The 18121-nt window shown below is 31.0% G+C and overlaps 1 protein-coding gene across 2 annotated transcripts; it reads left to right on the top strand.

Moving 5' to 3' along the window:
• The first annotated feature begins 4938 nt into the window (after positions 1-4938).
• Positions 4939-17903, top strand: LOC101204181 (NAD-dependent malic enzyme 1, mitochondrial). 2 transcript variants are annotated; one of them, XM_004133909.3, is made up of 19 exons: positions 4939-5271; positions 6710-6806; positions 7680-7798; positions 8418-8585; positions 8727-8855; positions 9021-9081; positions 9659-9762; positions 9866-9949; positions 10359-10465; positions 10921-11032; positions 11594-11707; positions 13144-13209; positions 13750-13822; positions 13927-14013; positions 14718-14772; positions 14866-14937; positions 16960-17022; positions 17120-17234; positions 17598-17903. In XM_004133909.3, the coding sequence occupies exons 1-19, from the start codon at positions 5092-5094 to the stop codon at positions 17670-17672; spliced, it is 1881 nt and encodes a 626-aa protein (XP_004133957.1). In that variant the 5' UTR covers positions 4939-5091; the 3' UTR covers positions 17673-17903. The 2 variants fall into 2 exon arrangements, with proteins under 2 accessions (XP_004133957.1, XP_011650834.1); XM_011652532.2 differs by having other exon boundaries at positions 4953-5271; positions 6707-6806.
• The last annotated feature ends 218 nt before the right edge of the window (positions 17904-18121 follow it).

Here is an 18121-nt window from a genome sequence, read left to right as displayed (position 1 = left end):
TAGGTTTGTTAGTGTAAAGTGTTTAGCTAAACTAACCTTTTATTTATTTGTTTTTTAAAAAGCATTAATCTAAAGTCTAAACTCAATCCGTCGTATTAAAAATTATAATAAAAAGAACTTTGTGCCAAAGCACTCTTCCACAAAATGCTTTTATAAGACTTTTTCTTTTTTAAGAAAAATAATAATCACTATTATTATTATAAAATAAGTAATTAATTAATGAAAGCAAAAATTAATTTAAGGAATACAGAATCTCGTCCATTATTATTTTTACGGGGAATTTTAGAAATATAATAATTGATAAATTATTTATAGCTCACAATTTTAATCCAAAACCAAAATAGATAACAAAATTTTAAGACAAATCCATTGCTGTATTTTTAAACAATAAATTATAAGTGTAATTTTAATTTAATGTTTATTTAGTATTTACTTTTGAAATTTACACTTCCATCACGTATTTTACTAAATACTCACCTCGTGTATATATATCCACATCTTATCAATTTTGTCTCTCTGTATATTAAAATAATTACGATAAAAACAATGAACTTAATCAATTATAGCTATAACATACGTTGAGAGTTTGACACTAAACATTGGAGGTGAGTAATATTGAAACAAAACTCTAAATTGTAGCATTTTGAAAACAATTAACCTAAATTGATATTTAACTTATAACTTAAGAACTAAAAAATAAAACATTTTATATTTTTGATTCTTCAAATGAATATCCATTTGTAAGAACATTGAATTGATTATTATAACATGTAAGTTGTAACGATATGTGCTTGGAGTTCATACTATTTTATCTTAAGTTATAACAGTCTTGTTGGAACACTTTAATAGCACTATGAACAACTTGGGTTGTTTCGCTTATATATTTATGTGTTGATTATTTACGATGTGAACTTTATGGATGAAAGACATTATCTCTAATAACAATGTTCTTCATCTATCTCATTGGCATAACTAACACACTGTTAGTGAATTGTGTATTACATGTGTCCATCTCTGTACGTTTTTCTATTGCGTGGTTATTGATTTTGTAACAAATATATACTGAATGGGCAACTTTTTCTAACAAGTAAACAAATGCAAAAGAAGAAATAGTAAAGATGATGAGAATTATATATTTAAATTTTTGACAAATTACATAGTTTTTTAAAAAGAATATTGTTGTGATTAAAATTATATAAAAAAGTAATAATAAAAAAACTATTTAGAAGTAAAATTTCCAATAAAAGTGAGTACCAAAATTTGGAACTCCAAATATAAATTGGCTCCACTGAAAGCGCAATAATGAGATGATGAAGGGGCGTTGGTTGAGTGGAATAATTTGAAAATTTGCAAAAATGGTCCCCTACTATATAGGATTTAAAAATAAAGACCACGAAAGATGGGGTTTATTTAATTGGGGGACTATGGGAGATCACGCGTTTGGCACGTGGTGTTATGTGGCTGCCCAGTTTGGTGGTTGTGGTGGGGCTCAGCCCTTAAGGCAGCCCACTAGATAGTCGGGGGATTTAAAACCCAATCTGACTACTCCTATCCACGAATAGTATAGCCATCCACACACTATTTCACATTTTTCAATTTATATATATATATATAATCAAACCTTATCTTTTTCTTTGATTTCTTTGATTTATTTTATTTTAAATGAAAACAAATCATATAGTTATTGGAGATTGATACGATGTGCCTTCTAAATTTCTTTTTCTATTTGAAAGAAAATAAGACAACAAATATGGTACTTAGTGGTACATTCATTTTATTAATACTAAAAACATGACACATTTTCTATTGCGTTTGTATATCAAATTTCACACTTTAATTTTGTATTAGTTGAATGTATATATAGAAGTATGAAAATAAATTGAGTATTTCTTACGTTTATTTTTAAACATAGTTCAATTTAATTTTAAACTAGGATAAAAATGACCAAAAGAATTTTAATAATTAAGTTTATAGTATACATATTTTAATATTTGCAAAAATGATAAAAAAAACAAAATTCATACCATACAAATAAATTGCTATATTTGTAAAATCACAAACTTTAAAGACATTTTTATAAAATACCTAATTTTTTTGTGTATTTTGTAGAAATATACTTCTTCTAAAAATAAAATGATTCATTCGCATTTTTAGAATACCAAAGTTAGAGTGTAAACAAATGGCCGACTCAGAACATCAAAAGTAAATAAGAACGTTTAAATAAAAATAAAAAAGTCAACTATTATATTTTGCTTCCTTGGAATAGTCAATAAAAATTCACACAAAAAAAAAAACGACTTAAATTTAATGGGCGATGAAGAACAAAACAATATGAAAATAAAGATTATTATGAAAATAAAAACAAAAAAAATTATGATAAGTCACATGATTTTCTAAATTTGTTACTTTTGCATTTTGATAACTCTACAATTACTGTACGATATAACTAAGTTTGTCATATTTATAATATGCAAATAATTAGTGTTGTGAGCTGTTTTTTTAAATGTTTTTATCATTTGATGTAATTTTCGTATAAAACTTATACTATCAAATTTCAAAATTAGACGTTGAACTCGTCCAACTTGTTAAAAAAATAAATGTGTATTACAATGACATTTAAAAACAAATGGTCGTGTATTATTGACTTTTTATAAGCTAACAATTAGAAATGGGAGATTGGAAGATAATGGATAAGAATTGTGAATAAACCAAAATTGCAATGTGCAAAGTCAATATACTTTATTTTATTTTTGTAACGCATAGTTATTTGAAGGAAATGATTAAATAGAAAAGAAAAAGAGAGATGGAATGTGACTGGTCAAAATCCGAATGAATTTTATAATTTTATTAGCTTAAACATATTATATTATAAAGTAGCAATTAGTGCCCTAATTTTTCATTAGCAACTAACTTTGAAAAATAAAGTGCTATACAAATGAGCACATGCATCACATTTCAACATGGATGGGAGGCTTATTCAAGTGTTCATACGTTCTTTTGGGGTTTTGAAATATTCTAGTATGATTAGTTTTGTGGTTAGGAAAAAAGTTTGTATGCATCTATAAACTAATGTTGAATCATACTCATGTGTGTCATGTTTATATTATATGGTTGTTTTTTAATCACGATGAGTTATGCATAGGAGTAAGTTCTTGGATTAATTTGTGTGGTTTTAAAATTGACTATAGTTTAATAAACACGAGTTTTGTTTTAGTGAGTTATGTTTGTCTTGAATAATTCAAATCACTTCAATTCGTGCTGATGTGGACGACTGTTTGTTTAGATGTTGGCTTGACGTTCAAACTATGTAATTTAAAATGTTCACATGTGAAAACAATAGACGTTTATCACGATTAAGAGTGGGAGATTCGAACCACAAGTTTCTTTCTCGTTACACACACAACCTGTCAATCGAGCTATGTTTGTCTAGACAAAACTACAAGGACATCGAGAGATTTATACATTGTATCTACCATTAAGTATTAAGCTAGTACAACAATTACAAGTATAATAATCAAATTGTTTTGTCAATTATTAGACCACGAGTTTTAACTTCAAATCTTAGGTTTCAAATTGTTGCTTTTTTACCGTTGAAAATTTAGTTTATATAGTTTTGTGAGGAAGAAAAAAATAAATATGTTTTATGATTTTTTTAAAAAATACAATAAATTGACAAATTATTTACGAACAAAACTACTTAAAAAGAAAGGTATACTTAATTTTTCGATGAAGGGTAAATATTTTGTCAAATGCTTTATTTTTTACAATTTTTTTTAATTTAGGGATAATTGTAAATATATTAAAATCTATCAAAGTATATCCATGATAGAAGTCTACTACTGATAGATAATGTTGCAAATTTTGGTTAATCATCTATAAACTATAAGGGTCAATCAGCGACATAAGTCTATCATTGATAGATTTTGTTATCTTTACAATTTTTTTAAAAATATTACTATATACTTAATTATTATTCATAAAATCGTCGCCAATTATTCTTAAAACTAGGTCGTTGGGCTCGTGTCCCACCCCAACATACTTATTTTATATGTGTTTTGATTTGTTGGAATCAAAAGTCTTATTCGGCCAACAACACTTTTGATAAAATGAAGCAACTTGAGAGTTGAAAAACATTGCAATGGCAAACAATATAGAATATGATTCTCTCATTATATCGTCTTATTATTTTAATTGTTATGTGAAAGCCCCAAGGCATTGGAAATAACATGCTGCACAACTTGACTAGCCCTAACCACAATAAGTATGGTATCTTTGTAGTTCACATATAATCTACACGAGCATGATACACCTAATTTAAAGTTTGTAACTTTGTACTACCAATCTTAGTGTTAAATATTCAATTCAATATGCAAATTCATGCCAATTATCCTTAAACTAAGTTCATATTGATTTATAGAGTTTGATATCATTCACAAGTCAACCGAAAAAAAAACTGTTGTTTTAGATTAGAGTTTTGAATAATATACACGTATTAGTTTGAAATTTAAAACCACACTCTTCAAGTTTTGAATAATGTGTAGGTTTGATAATTCAAGTTCTAAAATGCAATTTTTAGTTTCTAGAATTTCAAAAGCAGCTATGGAAGCAATTCTTAAAAAATAATTATTTGAAACCTTAATTAAAAAAAAAAAGACAAATTTAGAGACAATATAAATATAAATAAAACGGTAAAAAATAATAAATTTAACAAAATATTTATCACATATACTTTTACTTTACTATTTTAAAAATGACCCTTTAAAAAATTTGGAGTCAAAAGTCCACAAAGAAAATGAATCTATTTCTCACTAAAAAGTAATATTTTCTCAACATCCTTCAAAATCTTGGGGCTAAAATGTAATTTCAAGCATCATTTTTTGGCTTCGTTTCACCCTAAATTCAGTAAATTGACTATTCAATCATTTCAAGTTTCAACGTCGTAATTTTATTATAATCGATATTACAATTTACACCTGTCGTCCCCCTCCATCTCCTTTGGTTCTCAGTCTCGCCCAATCTCACTCCGAGAACCTGCTCTGCTTTGCTCTCAATCTCTCCCGTTTTCGTGGAGAAGCCATTGAAATCAGCTAAATGACGAAGTGGAATTCTCTCTCTGCTTCGCTTATGAAGCGTCTCAAGCTTCACTACCAGATGATCAACAGTATTCCAGCTTTAGCTCAGGCCAGATCTTTCACCACAAGCGAAGGACATCGTCCCACTATTGTTCATAAACGTAGCCTCGATATTCTTCACGATCCGTGGTTTAACAAAGTAAGCCTTTCGATTCTCGTTCGATTTCGGTATCATTTCTTCTTTGATTTGATCCTTTGTGAGATGCGGTGCTTGACATCGTTTTTTAACCGGAGTTATTTGTTTTTGTTTTTTTTGAAATGGAATCTGTGCGTACTTCAGTGATTTTCCAAGCTGATAATCTGTATTTTGAATTAAGATTTGAGGGGTTGATCAATTATCTGTGTTGTAGTTAAGTGGTGAAAACACTTGTTCTTAGAAATTGTCTAACGAAATAATGAAGTACTACTCAAATTCGTCTATAAATCTCTAAGACTGTAACTCACTATATGATTATAGACAACCGTTCTGATTCTTGAGCATCTGAATGTTATCCTTGGATTCTGGATCGAGTTGGGGTAATTTTGTGAAGAACTAATCATATAGAGTTCAGCTTCCTTTTATTAGTTGTACTAAGTACCGAGTACTGGGTCTGCACGAAAAAGTTTGGGTATCCAGGATTATTAGATCAATGTTCACTGTTTATAAACTTCGAAATAATCATATGGTTTGTGAAAATATGAATTGGGTATTAAGTTCTGCCCAATTATTCGCTGAAGTTAAAGAGCATTGTAGGGTCGGATCAGATTCTGTTTATTTAATTTTAAATTATCGGTTAATGCTCTGCATTTTTTTTTGTTTGGAATGTGACACTATTATAGTGTTTGGAATGGCACTATTTTTGTTTATTTAATTTTAAATTATCGGGTAATGCTCTGCATTTTTTTTGTTTGGAATGACACTACTATTGAGAGTCTTACATACGTTATTTTGAATGTTAAACTGTGTAATGCTATTTGAAAATAATATCATAAACAACTATCCCTCGGTTTTTTCCCAATAATAACTTTATCATATGGAAAGAATCCGATTCATTATTTGTAGGTATATACTGGATAGAGTTTTTGTTCACTTTTATGGATATGAAATTGGAAAAAAATAGTGTTGTTCCCAAGTACTAGATCAATTACTGTCAAAATCCAACTTTTATTACTATAATAAAAAACTATCCCTCTTTCTTCCCCCAACAATTTTCTCATATGAAAAGAATGAAATCGTCATTTTGTACGTATTGATATGACGAATTTTTTGTTCACTTTCATGGTTATGAAATGAAAAAAAGTGCTATCCCAAATTCTAGATGAATTCTCGTCAACTATTACTATTACGTTTAATGACTTCTTCATTTCATTGAAAGAAGGGAAAGGATTTACTAAGAAGAGTGCCTTTTCCTTTTCAAATGGTTCTCGTATCATATATACTTCCAACCCAAAGAAGTACAAAACTATTATGGAATTTGGAAAATTGCATGTTATGTGATTTGGAGCTAGTTTGATCTATATTCCTTTTCAAATTGCATGTTATCATATATACATAAAAGTGCCGTTTATGGACCCATTCTTCTTTATCATCATAGTAGGGAACTGCATTTACAATCACAGAACGTGACAGGCTTGATCTTCGAGGACTTCTTCCACCAAATGTAATGTCTTCGGAGCAGCAAATTGAACGATTTAGTAAGTTCATAAGATATATATATATGTGTATATATATATATATATAATTTTTTATTTTCCTTGGAGCCATTGAGAAAGACCATTTATTTTATATTTGTTATTGTTACCCTTAAAATCATTTTTATTTTGGGATATTAGAATAACTTTGTGTGCATCAGTGCCTGTTAGTTGATATGTGGTTTTCACATCGTTTACATGCCTTAAGAGAGCGTATCAGCATGATAACAATGAAAAAAGTGCTCTTCCTCCAGTGTTGTCTACTTTAATTTTAGTTAATCTAATGCTTTGACCTGTTAAATACTTCATAAATTTAAAATAATTGTTAGCAAAATTTCTCTTTGTCATCAAACAAGATTATCCTTGTGATCACTGGTGCACATTCAATATAGTAGCTCTGAATTTCTTCCACTTAAATTGGAGCAACATTCCTTCAGTTGTTTACTATAGATCTCAAGTTTATAGGTTGTATCTCAATTTACATTTCATTAAATTCCTTGCTGTTAAAACTCTCGATTCATCTTTATTCAATGCTTTTTTCTGGTGTAAAAATTCAACCTATCAATACTTTCAGCTTGAATTTCCTTGTATCAAATTGGAAGTCCACTTTGCAACACCTTTACCGGCCCCTTTTGTAACCCTTTGAACATTTCGTTCATCAATGAAATTGTTTCTTTTAATAAAAAAAACTCTTAAATTTATCTTCTAGATAGTGTGCAGCTTCAACTTTCCATCTTATTTTTTTTGATCTTGTATTTGTACTGTTAGACCAACACCGGTTTTCTTTAGTTCTTGTCGCAGCTTCTTCTTTTAAAATTTAGAAAACAAATTCTACGTAGCTTTGACCTGCATGTCATAACTCTAGATAATTTACAGTGGTTGACCTGAAGAGGCTTGAAGTTCAAGCAAGGGATGGGCCTTCAGATCCAAATGCTTTGGCCAAATGGCGAATTCTGAACAGATTACACGATAGAAATGAAACAATGTACTATAAAGTGAGTTAAGGTTGCTATCTATCAGTGACGACAATTTTATTGACTTGTTCTCATTGTATTCATGATCTAAACTAGCTAGTTTGTGCTTTACAGACGTGACCTCTAAAGGAGAAGGATATTTCTTCTAATTGAATAAATACATTTTCATTAGGTTAAATTGTTTTCCAACGTTTGATTCAGTAAGAGATCTCCTCTAAGGTGTTTTTTTTTCATTAAGGAAGAATTAAATCTGCCATAAAATTTTAAATATTGTTGACATTGTCTACCATATGTGTTCAATGATATCTCCCATTCTTCTACTATTGAGTCAGTTGACTAGCTTCACAATTTAGTAGAAATGCTTCAATTTTAGTTGGTCGTCCATCATGTTAAATCACAATCAACCAGAAGTTTGAGTCGATGGTTACACTAAATTTTGTTACATCTAACACTTCAAGGCATCACATTCAAGTTATTCTCAAAAACATGAAAAATAACAAATTTCACATGGTTTATTTTCTCAGCATGCGTATTTTCTTATAATGTAATAGCACTGTTAGGTTTTCTAATTAATGCAGTTATTTGTCTTGTGAATTACTTGCCACATCACAAGTTATCTAATTAAATGTGACCTTGATAGGTTTTGATTGCTCACATTGAGGAGTATGCGCCCATAGTATATACGCCCACTGTAGGTCTCGTTTGCCAAAACTATAGTGGCTTGTTTAGAAGGCCAAGGGGAATGTATTTCAGTGCACAAGATCGTGGAGAAATGATGTCTATGGTTTATAATTGGCCTGCTGATCAGGTTTTCTTCAACTATCTTCAATGCTTATAACAGACAATTTATCGAACCAATTCAAATCGTTCAGATGCCAAATAGCTTAGACTTTTTGGAATTGGAACTCTGTATATAAAGTAAATTGAAAATCTAATAACTTTTTTTCAGGTTGATATGATTGTTGTCACCGATGGAAGTAGAATATTAGGACTTGGAGATCTTGGCGTTCATGGGATTGGGATTGCCATAGGGAAGTTGGATTTATATGTTGCTGCTGCCGGGATAAATCCTCAGAGGGTAGGTTCTTGTCTTGCCTCTAGACATCTTATGTGATTAGACTTTCTTGTATATTCAGTTTGGATTATTATTAATCTTTTTTGAGTTGTCTTTAGATGGATGTCTCTTTAGTGTTTCCTTTTCTTTATAACTCAACAAACAATCTCTTCTTGCAAGTCACAATAGGTGCTTCCAGTCATGATTGATGTTGGAACCAACAATGAAAAGCTTCTGAAGGACCCCTTATGTAAGTAATTTCATACTACTAGGTGGATAATGACTAAATTTTCTCTCTGCAAATATTGTCTTAATGGAGGTTGATATATATATGCAATTTGAAGGCTATGATTTATAGTATGCGTAAAATTTCTTTTTTATACTTGGTCAGGGGCCATACCTGTCCTTGCCTTATGTTTGAATTGGGATTAGGCATATGTACAAAATGCTGTAGGGAAACTGTTGCATGGCTTCATGCATGTTCCACGTTTTATCATCATACAGAATTCACTTGACACTTAATACTGTAATATGATGACTTACCAAACCGTTTAAGAAAAAGGATGTTATTCTTCAAAACGAGTTCGGCTACAGCTATTTCCATCTTATAATACATTAATTTTTTATATTGTTTTCATGATGGATTGACATCTTCAGAACATCCAAAAATTGCTCATATTTTCTAGCTAGTTTTTCAACTTTTCATGACTATTTCACATCTTTAAAACACCGAATTTCAATTTTAAAGTGACATCGAGATGTTGCTTTCGTGCTTTAACTTTTGTGTTTATTGGCATAACATTTTTAATTAATCCATTTTTCGGTAGATTTAGGATTGCAACAACACCGACTGGATGGTGATGAATATTTGGCCATTATCGATGAATTCATGGAGGCCGTGTTTACTCGCTGGCCACATGTTATCGTTCAAGTAATTAAACCGCTACTTTGGCTAAATGATTGGATTTTATTTTATTTTCTTATTTTTTATTGCATTTCTAAACTATGCAATAAATACTTAACTGTTGGAACAGTTTGAAGATTTCCAAAGCAAATGGGCATTTAAGTTATTGCAACGATACAGAAATACCTACAGAATGTTTAATGATGACGTTCAGGTTGACCATTCTCTACTTCTTCAACTTGATTTCTTTCCCTTTTCCCAATAGTTTTCCACGTTCGTTGATTTCTTATATATATGTGTAAACTTATCTAGATTTATTTGACATTTTTCTTTCTTAATCTTTTAGCTATTTATTTTTATTGGAAACGATTTTTTTTCTTGAACTGTAGCTATTTAGATTATTATGTTCCATGTACGCAATTTTATCAGAAAAGTTTCTGGTGGCTGCTAAACGCACTTGCTGGTTTATATGATAAGGATATATATATAATTGTTTTGATTCTGAAAGCACAACATTGGTTGGAAAAGTTACAACGACATTTTATTTCTAAAAGCTATGTTTCGCTCAACATCATGGACCATGATCATCCAACACTAACAATTCAATATCCAAATGTCTCTAGGGAACGGCAGGAGTTGCTATTGCTGGACTTTTAGGGGCTGTGAGAGCACAAGGAAGACCGATGATTGACTTTCCAAAGCAAAAGATTGTTGTTGCTGGTGCTGGAAGGTAATTGCATTCCTATTGGTGTTATCTAACATTAAAGATAGAAGGATAAAATTTCGAATTCTGTGATGATAGCATTCATAGTGCCACAAGCCTTGTTTGTTTTAGCGAAACATACAAAATTTCAACCGTATATTCTTGCTATACTGTTCTAAGTCAATTTCTGTCAATTGTTCCATTTATTAACAATTGACACTATTGCTTTCATCTTTTTTGTACACGTGTCGGAAATTAAGTTTGGTCCCTTTTTTTTTAAAAAAAACTTTCAATCATAATTCCATTGATATTGTGAAATTACAAAAGGGCAAACATGCCAAAGAGATTACACGATGCTATTCATTTGTGCAATAAGGAATGTACCATTATAATCACAAAAAAAAAAAAAAAAACAGGGTAAATATACACTAAAACAGCATTCGAGGGAAGTTTTGGCTTATTATTTTTTTTTATTGATGCAGTGCAGGGATTGGGGTTTTAAACGCGGCAAGGAAAACTATGGCGAGGATGTTGGGAAACAATGAAGCAGCATTCGAGGCTGCTCGTAGCCAATTTTGGGTGGTAGATGCCCAGGTGATCAACCGCTAGTCATTCTTTGTATTTAAAATTCTTGAGCTAAAAGTTTTTTGATTTAAAAGCTAACAGAAAATTTATGTCAAGACATATATGTCTTCTGTACTTAAAACCATGCTACTTCGTTACTTTCTTGGGAGAACGAAGAATATTTCCTTTACATATTAAAATTTTGATGGTTTTCTTTACATTTCTCTCCAATTTTTTTTTTAACAAAAACAAAATATACGTATGTTTTGGTCCTCAATGTTTATATAAAACCAAGAGTGCTCATTAGGATAAATGCTTTGTCCATGAGTTCGAAAACTTTTGGACCTATGTGGCACAATCTCACTAGTTTGTATCTCCTAATTTTTTTCGCCTTGTAAAAAAGCAAAGAGTAGTTTTTCCTTATTTTAAAATTTATTTTGTATTAGTTTAAGCATCTACATATTTTCAAGTTATGAGCTTGCTTTTGTTACTGAATTCAGCCAACATTTTCCCGTGCGTGAATTGTGGTATCAAACTTTTCGCTTATTTGTTAATTGTTTTGTTTTGTTGTTTTTTCCCCCTCGTTGTCAGGGTTTGATCACAGAGGAACGAAAAAATATTGATCAAGATGCAAGTCCGTTTGCAAGGAAGGTCAAAGAAATTAATCGTCAAGGATTGAGGGAAGGTGCAAGTCTAGTGGAAGTGGTTTGTAAATTTCCCAATTTCTCTTATAGACTTATAACTACTATTTTTTTGCCTTAGAACTCCTTTTGTTTTGACGTTGACATTTGGAAATTGAAAGCTATTGAAAAAGGTGGGATTTGATTGGAGAAAAATAGTTGTTATAGGAAAATAGTTCAATCTTCGATCTTACGAGCGAGACATCAAATTTCATTGTCAGGATTAGGGGTGTAAACGAGTTGGGTTGAGTTGAGGGGTATTTTGGAACAAATCCAAATTTTCGGGTTTGGTTGGGTTGACAATCCGAATGATCCTAGAAGCATTCCCATCCCAACCCAATTCTAAAATTATGGGTTGGGTTATCAAGTTGTATAATTTCTTTTCCTTTTTAATGTTTGTTAAATTTAAAAATCATTATAACATTATATCCATAAATCCACCCATCCAAAAATATCCATAAAGTACTACATTAATACAATAATACTAAACAAAGTTCTAAAACATCTAGAATTAGATAAAGAGAGTCAAATATGAACCACAATTCCAAAATCCAAAAACATTCCAAGCATCATAAAACTTAATATAAATATATAACATCATTAATTTCTTGAATTGAGTTAAATTGAAATTTTCAAACCCCAACCCGAAAACCAATCCAACTTAAGAAAAAAAACCCTTGTCAGGATGTAAATGTACTAGTCAATTTAATACTGACAAAATGTTCTACAAGTGATCTTGTGGGGGTGCTTGGTGGTAAGAGTTTAGGAAGTTTGAATTTACCCTCCAATGCTTTGGGTTCAATTCTCCTGGTTGAAAATTAAGGTGTGTTTGGTTAGTGAATGTATTCATGCATTTTTAACTCATTGAACTCAAGTGCATGGAAATTAGTTCATTAGATTCGAAAATGTTATAATTTTACTTCTAACGTTTGAATTTTGTTTGAATTTGGTCTCCAAGTTTCAAGATTTATACTTTTAATCTTAATTTTTTACTAACGGACCACGTTCAACTTTTAATAGACATTTATGCCAAAATTGTAAGTGAGTAAAGGGAAAAATTTACGCAAGTCTAAATTTTGAAATTTAGGGAGCAAATTGAAATAATACTCAAAATTTAAGGACTAAAAGTGTAATATTTTGAAACCTAAGGACTAAACTGAAATCAAACTCAAAACTTAAGGACTAAAAGTACAACACCATGAAGCGTAGGAACCAAATATATACTGAAATCAAAATGTAAGGACTAAAAATGTATATTTTCCCTTCTATTGTTATTCTTACCAAATATATACTGAAATCAAAATGTAAGGACTAAAAATGTATATTTTCCCTTCTATTGTTATTCTTATTTAAATATTGCATTTTATTTTTTATTTTCGAAAATAAATGTCGTATTTTAATTCTATTGCCCCCGTAGGAAATAATGATTTTCTCCCAATTCCTTGGAAATGTTTATATTAGGTGCAACAAGTGAAACCTGATGTGCTTTTGGGATTGTCGGCTGTTGGTGGATTGTTCACCAAGGAGGTATTAAGCATGGTTTTTTTTTTTTCTTTTCTAATGCAATATTATTTGTAGTCACTATTCACTTGGCTCTTTAATATTTTCTTTTTAGGAAATAACAAACTGAGTGTTCTTTCAGTTATTTGTGCTTTATAGTTGTATGTACTGATTCAGACACTATACTATGGATGGAGAAAGAGGGAAAAGGAAAATTAGAAAATTTCCATTCTATATTTTTTGCATTTTGCTCCATGCAAAAATGGGTCATATTCTATGGGAGCTTCTATGATGAGACAAATAAATAAAAAAAAAAGAAAGAAAAAGAGAAAGAAAAAGAAAAAGAGAAAGAGAAAGAGAAAGAGAAAGAAAAAGAGAGAAAAAGAAAAAGAGAGAAAAAGAAAGATGGCTGAAAACAGAAACAAAGTCGGTGAGAAAATAAGTAAATAAAAATGATGTAGACTTGGATTGATCTAAATGAATGAAAATGTAACTGAATTGTTTAGCTATCACCCAAATGTGAAACTTGTGCAATTTACTCATATCTTCTTATACACATGTGTTTAGGTATTAGAGGCTCTTAAAGGATCAACAGCTACAAGACCAGCGATTTTCGCCATGTCTAATCCTACAACAAATGGTACAGTTGTACAATCTATGAATTTCGCTTGCTGCGCGTGGGTCGCAAATTTGCCCTTCAGTTGTTTGGTAATTCTTACATTATGTATTATTTATCTCATGTAGCCGAGTGCACTCCTGAAGAAGCATTCTCAATCTTGGGTGAAAACGTCATATTTGCGAGTGGAAGCCCATTCAAGGATGTTGATTTTGGTACGTGAAATAAATACGTCATATGCTTTTATGCTTTTCACTTCTGTTTGTTTTAAGATTTTAAAGTTAATACAAGGAAGAGGGATGCTTCTGCAAAAAAATAATAAACTCAAGAATATAATTCTCGGATCTTTCCATTTAAAGGTGTTGGAAAATTAAGTAGAAAGTTCACTAGCAGCCAGCAAGAATACAGGAAATTTTTCGATGCTTTCAGCGCAAAATTATGTTCTTGAAACTTCTAGCGAGTGTGGGAGGCACTTTTAGTCGTCTACTTAGCTTGAAATCCTGTTTCTGATAACATCCGTTTTAAAAATCCCTATCTAAGTTTTTGCAGATTATTTGGACTTATAATTAACGACATAGCTTTGAGTGTTTAATGGAAATGGGAACGTGTTTTTTTCTCAACAAAATTTGAGGCTTTGAGCAGCCAGTACCTACCTTCTTTCATTTTGTATCCATAATCTGAGATTCTTTTCTAAAAAAAGTTTCTTCTCGGTGTAATTTCTTTAAAATAAAGTGAAAACAAACCAAGGATTAGTTTAGTGCGTTATATTATCTTCGTAATAATTGCAATAATAATGTCAGTGGTAACTATAATTTGGTAATTGTCCTTTCTTGATTTGACTTTTTTGTTTGCCAATCATGAAATTATTTTGCTTAGTTCCATGCTAGAGACAGCCTTTAATATAATCACTATTCTTCAGGAAATGGTCATATTGGCCACTGCAACCAAGGAAACAACATGTATCTTTTCCCAGGGTTAGTTTTCCAAGTTGCACACTCTAATGGCGATAAAGATAATATTTTATGATATTTGAGGTTTATAATATGTGCGGATGCATGCTGGTGCAGTATTGGGCTCGGTACACTTCTATCTGGTTCTCCTATTGTATCCGATGGCATGCTGCAGGCTGCTGCTGAGTGGTAAGGCTTCTGCACTTTCAAGCTTATGTAGATCAAAATTTTGTTGATACAAATTTCAGAGGAAAAATGGCTAAAATTTTGGATAGATGGAATTTAATCCTTTTGCAAAATTGCAGTGTAACGTTCTGCTGTTGCTAGGTGCAGTAGCTAGAGAAAACTTGTTGACTGGAAAAGGAATTTTGTGTACTCTGCATTAAAAGAAAATTTTCACTGATTAGTGTGATCCACATAGAAATGCTCCCAACCCTAGTCTAAGAATGGAGTTAAAATAACATTCTTAAATGAGCTTATATTTGAGGTTAGAGTATTTGAGCTTAAATGAGCTTAAATGAGCTAATACAAGAGCCCGCATATATTTCTTAAATAGTTTGTCAGTTTTCTTAAAGCGAATCCTTTCTTCAACTCTAGATCTAATAGCATTTGAGTCGCAGAATTTTCAGCCTTGTACAAATGACACTGAGCACAAAACAATTTTAGTAGGAATATTTTCTAACGTATAGGGAAAAATATTTTTGCTTCCAATAGATCACCTCTCTGCCAAAGTCCATGGGGGTAAGGGTTTTGTTGAAAACAAACTATTAACACGTTTTCAATTTTCTAAACATGAAGTGGACCACCATGGACAGATATTTCTCAACTCCCTATGATGAATGTTCAAATGAAAATTCACTTTCCTCATATACTTTTGTTTAACAACCCCATCAAATCGAGATATGTCTAAATTACCTTTTACTAATAGTTGATTGGGAATATCGATCTTCACTTTCATAAAAATTTGAAAGATTTTATAAACACACACTTTAGGATTCTGAGATCTCAAAAGGGGAACTCTACTAAATGAAAATAGCCGACTATTTATCAACCTTTTGTTTCACTCCCTCCCATCCCCACTCCAAAAAGTTTATTTTTTAGTTCTACAGCATGCCAGGTAGGAATTTTGAAGATGTAATTTCTTAATCAGTTGAACTATATTTAACATGGATCTTCCAAATTTTGATATCTCCACTATTCTCTATACTTGGAAATTAAGGACTTACATTTTGTCGTGAAACCGATGGACTTCCTGAGCTGGTATAGTTGCACTGGGATGTAAATTTCCATCTTTGTCTATTGCCATATTTTTCATGTGAAATTCCACTACATGTGGGAACCCTTAAGAGTCAAGATCCTAGGTGATCCTCTGTTTGTATAGTACCTTACTTTCTTAGGGAAGCTTCTTCTGAGATGTTCTAAATCTTTTCTGAGTTGTGTTACATTCTTTGGGTCTGCTACTTCATCACCACAGGAATGTCTCTTATTTGTGTATTTGAATAGAATATCTTCCAACTCCCATGGAAATTGAGAATCCAAGCGAATAAGAGATTCAAGTGGCACAAGAAACCCTCAAGAGAGAGCTTTGCATGAAAGCTAAAGCAATTTCGACATTGATATTTTTTTGATTTGCCTATCGATAACTTCATAAGAACCAAATGGCCTATGGGGGCTAGGATTTTATGACCGTATCCAAAGATCTAATATAGGAACTTGGTTTTTTTTAGTGGGAGATGAAAGATGCGAATGCCTATCTAAATTTGACAACTTCCCATTTTCTTAATCATTTTGAAACCGTTTTATTCCTTCAACTCTCGGATAGGATTGGACATGGTAGCACCTTTTCACATTTTGGTGTATGTGGGTATGAGGCATTTATCATGTTTGCTGGCAGTGGAGAGTTGAGTAAACCATGTTATCTCAACAACTGAATCGGAATATCAGCCAATTGAGAGTTGCATGTTCATGCACTTAAAGTAATTTTAGATGAAAGTTTAATTTATGAAGTGAATTTAGGTTTAATTTAATAGTTTATTCAATTTCTACTCATGTTCTAATTTAGAGCATACTCGTTACACATCATACTATATAACAATGTATGAAGAATACCGACTACAAGATATTATCTTCTGAACCTTCTTCTTAAATTACTAACACAACATCTTACATTACAATAATGATTATTTTGTCTTTCCATTTGTAACAAAACAGCCTGGCTGCATATATGACTGAAGATGAAGTTCACGAAGGCATTATTTATCCATCAATTTCTAGGTAAAGTCATCTTTATTTGATGTGTAAACAAATACTTCTTTTTGATTTCATTGAGATGAAAAAGTGAGAAGTTTCATTACCATGTTTTCGTTTGTAGCATCCGTGATATTACAAAGGAAATTGCAGCAGCTGTTATTATGGAAGCCATAGAAGAGGATCTTGTAGAAGGATACCGCGGCGTTGATGCTCGAGAACTCCGAAAATTTAGCAAGGTAGATTCTATTCATAGAAATCTTACTAATCTTGTTTCACGTGGTTTTGAAATTTTGTTCTTGAAATGCTCAACAACACAATTTAAACAAGTTCATAAATTAGTTAATACTCACTCTCGAATAAGGGGTCAGATATTTAATTCTCGTCCCATGTTTTGCACTAGAAAAGAACAAACCATTTCGATATTAGAGGATTGAACTAGACCGACTTATCAACCTATAGAATGATTCTTGTTAGCTTGTGCATTGATCTATAACGGGTTGGTGAAGGTTCTAATGACTTAACTTAGTTTGATTGTATGATCTTTATAATATAATGCAAATTACAAGTGCATAATTTGATTTCATGCTTCCTTTTTGTAGGAGGAAATTTTGGAATTTGTGAAGAACAACATGTGGAGTCCAGAATACCCAACGCTAGTTTACAATCAGGATTGATTTAATCTACCTGTGTAAGAACAAAATAAGAAGAAATATTATTTCATGTTTACGTTCAATTTTGCCTTAGAATTTGGAACTTCTAAATTCTAATGCATTGGTAGCCCATCAAGATCAAAGTTGTAAATTCATGATCCATATTTAACCAATTTTTTTCTTTTGGAGTTGCTACATTTTGATTTTTTCTTTTGGAGTTGCCTCATAAAATATGTCTATTTGTTGTCAACAAAAGTTTTTACTTATTTTTATCTATCATAGTAACAATAACAATAATAAATTTCATGTTTGGTTACAGATAACATTTTATTCACATACTACAGTTTATATATTAACTGGTTTAACTATGTCATAGAGTATTTAAATTTTGTTTGGAAAAAGTTAAAATTTATGGGTTTTGTATAGCTTTTCTAAGAATGCTTCGAACAAAAACCAATGAGAACCAAACATTG

Source organism: Cucumis sativus, chromosome 3, assembly GCF_000004075.3.
Source record: "Cucumis sativus cultivar 9930 chromosome 3, Cucumber_9930_V3, whole genome shotgun sequence".
In the NCBI taxonomy this organism is placed as follows: domain Eukaryota; kingdom Viridiplantae; phylum Streptophyta; class Magnoliopsida; order Cucurbitales; family Cucurbitaceae; genus Cucumis; species Cucumis sativus.
Note: the sequence above shows the minus strand (reverse complement) of the source record. Positions and strands in the feature narration are given on the sequence as shown.